The following is a 9,102-nucleotide window of genomic DNA, read 5'->3' as shown; positions in this document are numbered from 1 at the left end:
TGGGCACCGCGGTGAACAGGTGAGGTTTCGAGGCTCCACAGAAAAAAGGCAGAGAGGATCAGGGCTGCTGACGACTTGAATACGAAGACAAGCGTGTCCGCCATCGGCTGCCTCGGCTGTCCGCCTTCAGCTCCTCTCCTACGGGGATTTTGGAGAGTTTTGTGAGGGCCGAGAAAACACAAGTGTGCCGGCGTTCAGAGAGCAGAGAGGAGCCTCGGCAGGACTGAGTCTCCACGGTTCTCATGGTGTGTTTAAGGACCGCCTCCTGCTCGGAGCGTCTCATCATTCCTCTCGGTCTCTGCGAGCGCTCCGAAACTCCGAGGAAATCATGGCAGAAGTTGCTCCAGCTCCGGCCGCGGCCGCCGCTCCGCCCAAAGCAGCCAAGAAGAAGGCCCCCAAAGCCAAGAAGCCGGGCCCCAGCCTGGGGGAGCTGATCGTCAAAGCCGTGGCCGCGTCCAAGGAGCGCAACGGCGTTTCGCTGGCCGCCCTCAAGAAGGCTCTGGCTGCCGAAGGCTACGATGTGGACAAGAACAAGGCCCGCGTCAAGACCGCCATCAAGGGCCTGGTGGCCAAGGGGACCCTGGTCCAGACCAAGGGAACCGGCGCCTCGGGCTCCTTTAAGATCAACAAGAAAGCCGAGCCCAAGGCCAAGAAGCCCGCAGCAAAGAAGGCCGCTCCTAAAGCCAAGAAACCCGCCGCAGCCAAGAAGTCCAAGACCGCGGCGGCCAAGAAGCCAGCGGCCGCTAAGAAGGCCGCTCCCAAGAAGGCCAAGAAACCTGCAGCCGCCGCCGCCAAGAAGGCCGCTCCTAAAGCCAAGAGCCCGAAGAAGGCCGCTCCCAAAGCCAAGAGCCCCAAAAAGGCCGCAGCTACCAAGGCGACCAAGAAGGTGGTCAAGAAGGCCACCAAGCCCAAAGTCAAGAAGGCAGCACCCAAGAAGAAGTGAGCTAGCTGCCTTTGACATTCTTTCACTTCCTCCTCCTCCTCCTCTACCAAAGGCTCTTTTCAGAGCCAAACAAACACCTCAAGCTCAGAGCTGCTTCCTCTCAACTCGGCCTCATTGCCAACAGCACATCCATCTCAGCGTGCCTCAACTAAGCACATCCGCATCCACATACACATCTTCTTCACACATTTACACTCTCTAATGCTCTAATGGAGGCGTCTTTGCCTCCTCGTTGATAATCCTTCTTGGAAACACTCCAAACAAACAAACAAACAAACAAACAAACAGAACATGACATGGCACGGAAACATGTCACACACCCTGACCATCTTTGGTTTTCTTTTGACAAGATCAACTCACCCCCGTGTTGTTTTTATGGCCGCCTGATTAAAAATACACTCTCTCTCTCACACACACACACACACACACACACACACACACACACACACACACACACACACACACACACTTTCTATCCCCCCCTCATTAAAAATTACTAAGTCCTTCTCCATAAACATATACAGAAATTATCCATTTTAGAATATGCTACTAGAGCTAACATATATACATTTATGTAACAGAGACAAGCACGCCTCCCTCACAACTTTATAGCAACCTGTAATGTGTAACTCAGTTACAGTCTCTAAACAAAAGAGAAAGATTTTCCTGCCTTCGAGTTTCCATTTGACAATGATCCATTTGTTCCCTTTCATTTGACAATGATTTTTTGCCATTAAGAACTGAAATTAGCTTCGTCAGATTTGTTTGTTACATACATTTATTCATAGTAAATAAATGATCACAACTACCTTGAAGCAATTAGCAGTAATTAATTATTGAACTTCTTAAATCAACTCTAATTGTAGTGCTCTGTGTACGCTGTATTTTCAGGGAAGTTTCTTATTTTGTCGAGCATATAATGTGACATTTGGTGTTGGTTAAGAACCAAGTAAGTATTTTACCAAACAGAATGGAAATCCCAAATGGCAGATGTTAGATATCAGATATTAGTACCTACTGTAATGCTGTTTATCCTCAATAGTGATTCCCATGTTACATTAAATTTTCCACCATAGGTCAATTCTCAAATTCAACAATGTAGTGGCCCACTTCAAATACAGAGCATAGATTGAAACCACATATTAACAAGAACATTTCCTTCTGAAGTGTCTGTGAGCAGAATACATTTGGCTCTGGTTGTAGCTTATGCCATCATAATCATAAATAACCACAAACTGCTGATATGTGTTAGAAATAAGTGTTGAGTGAAGAAATTTAACTGGACCACCCAACTTCCTTCTAGACTGCATATGAATGTATCATGTTGGACTCAGGGATGGATGGAGAGAAAACAAGGAGTGCATGGAGGACTGTGCAAGTTTGATAGTTTATATAATCCTACAATCAATAAATCCTATTTCCAACAAATGTGCTGCACTCTAACTAGAGAAAACGGGAAAGAGGAATGAAGGAAGGGAGGGAGTCAAGTCAAAGATTGATACAGCACAGCAGAGAGCGAGAGACGTGCAGAAACCAACACAGGGAAATAATGACACTTTTAAAAAGGGATTGTGGTTAAAGTATGGGATCTACTTTCAGACTCACATAATTAAATACTGTGCTTATCTGAGTTCAATTCAATGAGTCAACCAGATTGAACCGACAACACGCAGGCACACACATATTCTAGTGTTTAATGTTGTGTCTTTTCACACAAATGCATTCGTATATAGAATATGAATGCGCACACATATATTCACTCACTCTAAGACAAGTTCAGGAGTAATTAGAGGTGAAGAACTGAAATTAGCTTCGTCAGATTTGTTTGTTACATACATTTATTCATAGTAAATAAATGATCACAACTACCTTTAAGCAATTAGTAGTAATTAATTATTGAACTTCTTAAATCAACTCCAATTGTAGTGCTCTGTGTACGCTGTATTTTCAGGGAAGTTTCTTATTTTGTCGAGCGTTTTAACAAAGTTCCTTCTTGACACGCGAGCAATTATTTATTCGTCCAGCAGGCGTCATTTTTAGACCTGGTTTCTCTGACTACAGACTGAAGGAGAGGGAAACTGCTGGATGCGTTGTCATTGTTGAAGTGTGTGAATAATGTGGCTTTTAATACAAATTTCTGTTTACACACAACAGAGCAGTATTTTGCACAAAATTAGTACACACCTGTTGATAATAATGATAACATATTAATGTTAATTAATAATAATAAATATTAATATTAACACGAAACTTCGTTTTGTTGGTTGGAATAAGGACGTTAACTCTTCCAGATGTGAGTGTGTGGCTCTTAAAAGAGCCTTTGTGTTGACGTTGTCCAGCAGCAGGAGTCTACTTGGACTTGACGGGCTTCTCGGTCTTCTTGGGCAGGAGAACAGCCTGGATGTTGGGCAGCACGCCGCCCTGAGCGATAGTGACTCCGCCGAGGAGTTTGTTGAGCTCCTCGTCGTTGCGCACAGCCAGCTGCAGGTGTCGGGGGATGATGCGGGTCTTCTTGTTGTCGCGGGCAGCGTTTCCAGCCAGCTCCAGGATCTCAGCGGTCAGGTACTCCAGCACGGCCGCCAGGTAGACGGGGGCCCCCGCCCCGACACGCTCGGCGTAGTTGCCTTTACGCAGCAGCCTGTGGACACGACCCACCGGGAACTGGAGCCCGGCCCGGGATGAACGGGTCTTGGCCTTAGCTCTGGCTTTTCCGCCGGTTTTGCCTCTTCCGCTCATTTTTCTAGTCTTAGATTTGATCTGATTTCTGAGCTGAAGCGCACAGAAAGTGGCGATTACAGCGACTGAACCCTCCCTTATATCGGCTGAGCCAGCGGGACTGACGGTGCCCGACCAACCAGGGGAAAAGGCTCCTATAGCGGGGCAGCTGCTGGGAGTTTTTTAGCGGCAGTTTCAAATCAGCCACCGCTGTCCAATCAGCAGCGGAGGCTGAGAGCAGCTGAGCGGCTGCTGGGTGGCTCCTCTGGGCGGTGCGGAGCTCCGGGAGGAGCCGCTCACCAATCAGGAGCCGGAGGACTGAAACAGCGTCACATCCTCGCAGCCGGTCCCACTCTTTAAGAGCCGAGTCCCGCTTCTTCAGCGGATACTTTTCTTCTGTCGACGCAGAGATCGAGTGCTCGAAATGGCAAGAACCAAGCAGACCGCCCGTAAGTCCACTGGAGGCAAAGCCCCCAGGAAGCAGCTGGCCACCAAGGCAGCACGTAAGAGCGCCCCGGCCACCGGCGGAGTGAAGAAGCCCCACCGCTACAGGCCCGGTACCGTGGCTCTGAGAGAGATCCGCCGCTACCAGAAATCCACCGAGCTGCTCATCCGTAAGCTGCCCTTCCAGCGCCTGGTCAGAGAAATCGCTCAGGATTTCAAGACCGACCTGCGTTTCCAGAGCTCGGCCGTCATGGCTCTGCAGGAGGCCAGCGAGGCTTACCTGGTCGGCCTCTTCGAGGACACCAACCTGTGCGCCATCCACGCCAAGAGAGTCACCATCATGCCCAAAGACATCCAGCTGGCCCGCCGCATTCGCGGAGAGAGAGCTTAAACTCTACTGCCGCTCCAACAACTACAAAGGCTCTTTTAAGAGCCACTTCACTCAAAACTTTACAGAAAAATCCTCATTCGTTCATTCATTCACTCTCTTATCCCATCAGAATAATTTTTCTTCAATATTGTTTACCCATAAATTTCACTACTGTGTTTTAACGTAAGTCATTCAGGAAAATGAAAGTGCTCATATCTTTCACCTGTGGAAATACAAGGCCAGATACAACAATTTACTTCAAAACACACTTTCACAAAGATGAGGCTCATTATTTACTTGTTTAATGGATAATGGTTGTTGCTTGTACATTTTCATAAGTCATGCTTAGAAATGGTGACTTCAGGTTGTGAATCCTTGCCACCATAAGATCATCCATAACTTTCACTTCTAAATTCTGTCAAATAGTTTGATATGTAATACGACTAGGTGGGCTGTCCTCTCTTAATTAGTGTTTTTTTTTTTTAATGAGTTTCTGTTCTATTTTGTTTATTTGTAATGGTTCTATGCAACATCTAAGTATTTCACTGTGAATGATATGTTTCATCAGAAGTCTTCAGTTTCATTTTCTCTTTATCAAGGCAGCCCAAACACAGAGCAGGTCTAGACCAAACTATCCAAAGAGACACAACATATTACCCCCATGAGCAAGCACATGAAGACAGAGGCAGAAACCTCCGCCCAGAACCAGGCTCGGCGGGCAGCCATCTGCCTCGACTGGTTGGGTTGGGGGGGGGCATTGGGTTTGTTTAAAAACATATTCAGATAAAACTAATCTGAAGAAGTCTGAAGTTCAAAGCCAACAATGCACAATGCAAAGAGAATAGAATATAGGATAACTTATAAGTAGATTGTATTTGACATGTTTAGTTGGCTTTTACCCTCCGGGGTGTTCACCTCCCGCCCCTTACTTTAGTGTTCCTGGTCAAATTTGACCGGTCTGTTTTAAAACACGTTTTTCACCTGTGAACAACATCTCGAATCAGTGTTTAAAAGTTATAGAATTAGGCAAAAACTAACTGCAGTGAAAATACAAATAGACACTGAAAATTACAAAATGAACATGTAATGTAAAAACTAAATGGAAAACCAAAGACCAAACTCAACATGAAATCGTGTGTGTGTGTGTGTTGGATTTTTGTCAGGCAGCCATGGTTCCACACGGGGTTGAGTTAAGGAGATAACTGTAAGTTATCTCTGTCTTCTGTCATCTGTCTTCTTAACTGTCTTCCACCTGAGAAACATTTGGGAAATCAGAAACATCCTTTCTCAGGATGATGCAGAAAAACTAGTGCATGCGTTTGTAACTTCTAGGCTGGACTACTGTAACTCATTATCTGGGTGTCCAAACAAACCTCTGAAAGGCCTTCAGTTGATTCAGAACGCTGCTGCACGAATAGGAACAGGAACAGGAACTAGGAAAATAGATCATATCTCTCTTGTGTTCACTGCTCTTCATTGGCTGCCGGTGAAATACAGAGTAAAATGTAACCTCCTTCTGTTAACATTTAAAGCTCTCAGTGGCCAAGCTCCATCATATCTCAGAGAGAACGTGGTTCCTTACTGTCGGACGGAGGTTTACTTGTGATTGGAGGCAGATGGCTTGATGTAGACAAGCTGGATGAGCTGACTGTGTGTGTGTGTGTGTGTGTTTGTGTGTGTGTGAGAGAGAGAGAGAGAGTGTATTTTTAATCAAGCAGCCATAAAAACAACACAGGAGTGAGTTGATCTTGTCAAAAGAAAACCAAAGATGGTCAGGGTGTGTGACATGTTTAGTTTCCGTGCCATGTCATGTTCTGTTTGTTTGTTTGTTTGGAGTGTTTCCAAGCAGGATTATCAACGAGGAGGCAAAGACGCCTCCATTAGAGCATTAGAGAGTGTAAATGTGTGAAGAAGATGTGTATGTGGATGCGGATGTGCTTAGTTGAGGCACGCTGAGATGGATGCGCTGTTGGCAATGAGGCCGAGTTGAGAGGAAGCAGCTCTGAGCTTGAGGTGTTTGTTTGGCTCTGAAAAGAGCCTTTGGTAGAGGAGGAGGAGGAGGAAGTGAAAGAATGTCAAAGGCAGCTAGCTCACTTCTTCTTGGGTGCTGCCTTCTTGACTTTGGGCTTGGTGGCCTTCTTGACCACCTTCTTGGTCGCCTTGGTAGCTGCGGCCTTTTTGGGGCTCTTGGCTTTGGGAGCGGCCTTCTTCGGGCTCTTGGCTTTAGGAGCGGCCTTCTTGGCGGCGGCGGCTGCAGGTTTCTTGGCCTTCTTGGGAGCGGCCTTCTTAGCGGCCGCTGGCTTCTTGGCCGCCGCGGTCTTGGACTTCTTGGCTGCGGCGGGTTTCTTGGCTGCGGCGGGCTTCTTGGCTTTAGGGGCGGCCTTCTTTGCTGCGGGCTTCTTGGCCTTGGGCTCGGCTTTCTTGTTGATCTTGAAGGAGCCCGAGGCGCCGGTTCCCTTGGTCTGGACCAGGGTCCCCTTGGCCACCAGGCCCTTGATGGCGGTCTTGACGCGGGCCTTGTTCTTGTCCACATCGTAGCCTTCGGCAGCCAGAGCCTTCTTGAGGGCGGCCAGCGAAACGCCGTTGCGCTCCTTGGACGCGGCCACGACTTTGACGATCAGCTCCCCCAGGCTGGGGCCCGGCTTCTTGGCTTTGGGGGCCTTCTTCTTGGCTGCTTTGGGCGGAGCGGCGGCCGCGGCCGGAGCTGGAGCAACTTCTGCCATGATTTCCTCGGAGTTTCGGAGCGCTCGCAGAGACCGAGAGGAATGATGAGACGCTCCGAGCAGGAGGCGGACCTTAAACACACCATGAGAACCGTGGAGACTCAGTCCTGCCGAGGCTCCTCTCTGCTCTCTGAACGCCGGCACACTTGTGTTTTCTCGGCCCTCACAAAACTCTCCAAAATCCCCGTAGGAGAGGAGCTGAAGGCGGACAGCCGAGGCAGCCGATGGCGGACACGCTTGTCTTCGTATTCAAGTCGTCAGCAGCCCTGATCCTCTCTGCCTTTTTTCTGTGGAGCCTCGAAACCTCACCTGTTCACCGCGGTGCCCAGCGCTGCTCACCGACTTTCCTCGCTCCTTTCGCTCCTAAAATCATTTCAGATACCCCAAAAATTCACCAAAACACCTTTTACAGCTGCTCCGCACACACATTCACACAGCCACAATAAAATCAACCATGTGAAGACGATCGGTTTGTAAGAAAGTGCACTTATTTTCCCGACAGCAAACACACTGCTGATGGCTGAGGCTGATGGGAAGTTGATGCAGACTCCGTCAGGAGCTGTGAGCATTTGACGAGGAGCAGGATGGAGATTACTGAACACGTTTCGTTTGATTTGTCGGGACAGAGGAGTTGGTGTCCTTATTTTTCCTTATTTTTCTTTTTTTTTTTTATTTTATCATTGATTTGAATAATCTGAGGAGAAACATGGGCATTGATCATCACACTCTTGATACTCTGTGGAATTCAAACTTTGAATTTGAGCACGTGTGTGAAGGTTCGATGTCTCCTGAAAACATGCCTGTGCCGCTAGTCATAAAGATTATAAATAAAACGCAGAAAAATGAAACATGCACGCCAGATCAACTATCTGGGTCTGTGTCTATCAAGTACCTTTCAAACTGTTTAATTGAAGTGTCTACTTTTTCACAGTAACTCCTGACACCATTCCACAACATCCAATTTGTCAGAAACAATCAGGTGGAACTTTTGCCAGATTCAGGTTTCACTTACATATCCTTTTAAAAACAATCAAACAAACAAACAAACAAACAAATAAATAAAAATAAATCGATGTTTCAATCTAACAAGAACAGACAGCTTTTAATTTAATGAGTAGCAAATCATGTTTGTGTATGCAGTTTCAGTAATGCACTTTCAATAGACTGTCTACAGCAGGCAAACTTCCAAATGAAACAGTCATATTTGTTGGTTCAGTGTAGTTACATCACACATACAATTGGTTAGAGCATTTCATGTCTGTGGATTTCATACACACACACGTACGGTTTGTGTCTAATATGGACACTGACTGAGCCAAACACAACAAATCAAAATCAGATTCTGGATCAGCACTGAAATGCAGCTGCTTGGTGTTAAAGCTGCTTCCTTGTTTCAACAATGGGGTTTAATTTAACTGCGTCTATGCTGGATTTGGCAAGTCATAAAATGTAACGTGCATAGCAAAGAAATCCATTTGTGTCTGTGTTTGAAAAAAGTGAAACCAACAGCTCGTTCATTGCAACACTGATGAATAGTGAACTCTATGAGATGAAGCATTTGACTGTCGTAAGATGTTGGATCTCCAAGGAGATGATGGGAGATGTTGGTTTGTACATATGATACTGAGCGAAACAGTGATTATAGAACATTTTGGATACGTGAGACGGCGTCAGACGGCGTACATTTCCACAAGAGGAAAGGTCACCCTGTGAGAGCCGGTACGAAAAGTAGCACGGGACAAACGTAGACGCGCCAAATTACATCACCACGTCAAGGAAGCAACACTCCCAATTTATTTACCATTCATCAGAATCAGAATTGGAAAAATAAGATAAATAAATAAATGAAACAAAACTAGAAAAGTATCAGAATGAAGACGTCTGAATATCAGAAACGTAAAACATCT

At 46.5% G+C, this 9,102-nt stretch overlaps 4 protein-coding genes across 4 annotated transcripts; 2 read left to right on the top strand and 2 right to left on the bottom strand.

The window, feature by feature from the left end:
* Window positions 1-328: 328 nt before the first annotated feature.
* On the top strand, window positions 329-943 carry LOC115060609 (histone H1-like). Its single transcript, XM_029528568.1, has one exon. It carries the CDS (start codon window positions 329-331, stop codon window positions 941-943), a length of 615 nt encoding a protein of 204 aa, XP_029384428.1.
* Window positions 944-3,292: 2,349 nt separating this feature from the next.
* On the bottom strand, window positions 3,293-3,679 carry LOC115060611 (histone H2A-like). Its single transcript, XM_029528570.1, has one exon. It carries the CDS (start codon window positions 3,677-3,679, stop codon window positions 3,293-3,295), a length of 387 nt encoding a protein of 128 aa, XP_029384430.1.
* Window positions 3,680-4,079: 400 nt separating this feature from the next.
* LOC115060617 (histone H3) lies at window positions 4,080-4,493 on the top strand. The gene has a single exon (XM_029528576.1). It carries the CDS (start codon window positions 4,083-4,085, stop codon window positions 4,491-4,493), a length of 411 nt encoding a protein of 136 aa, XP_029384436.1. The 5' UTR covers window positions 4,080-4,082.
* A 2,069-nt stretch (window positions 4,494-6,562) lies between these two features.
* Window positions 6,563-7,195, bottom strand: LOC115060607 (histone H1-like). The gene has a single exon (XM_029528567.1). It carries the CDS (start codon window positions 7,193-7,195, stop codon window positions 6,563-6,565), a length of 633 nt encoding a protein of 210 aa, XP_029384427.1.
* Window positions 7,196-9,102: the final 1,907 nt, after the last annotated feature.

The sequence above is a fragment of the Echeneis naucrates genome, chromosome 20, assembly GCF_900963305.1.
Source record: "Echeneis naucrates chromosome 20, fEcheNa1.1, whole genome shotgun sequence".
In the NCBI taxonomy this organism is placed as follows: domain Eukaryota; kingdom Metazoa; phylum Chordata; class Actinopteri; order Carangiformes; family Echeneidae; genus Echeneis; species Echeneis naucrates.
This window is presented reverse-complemented; position numbering and strand designations above follow the sequence as displayed.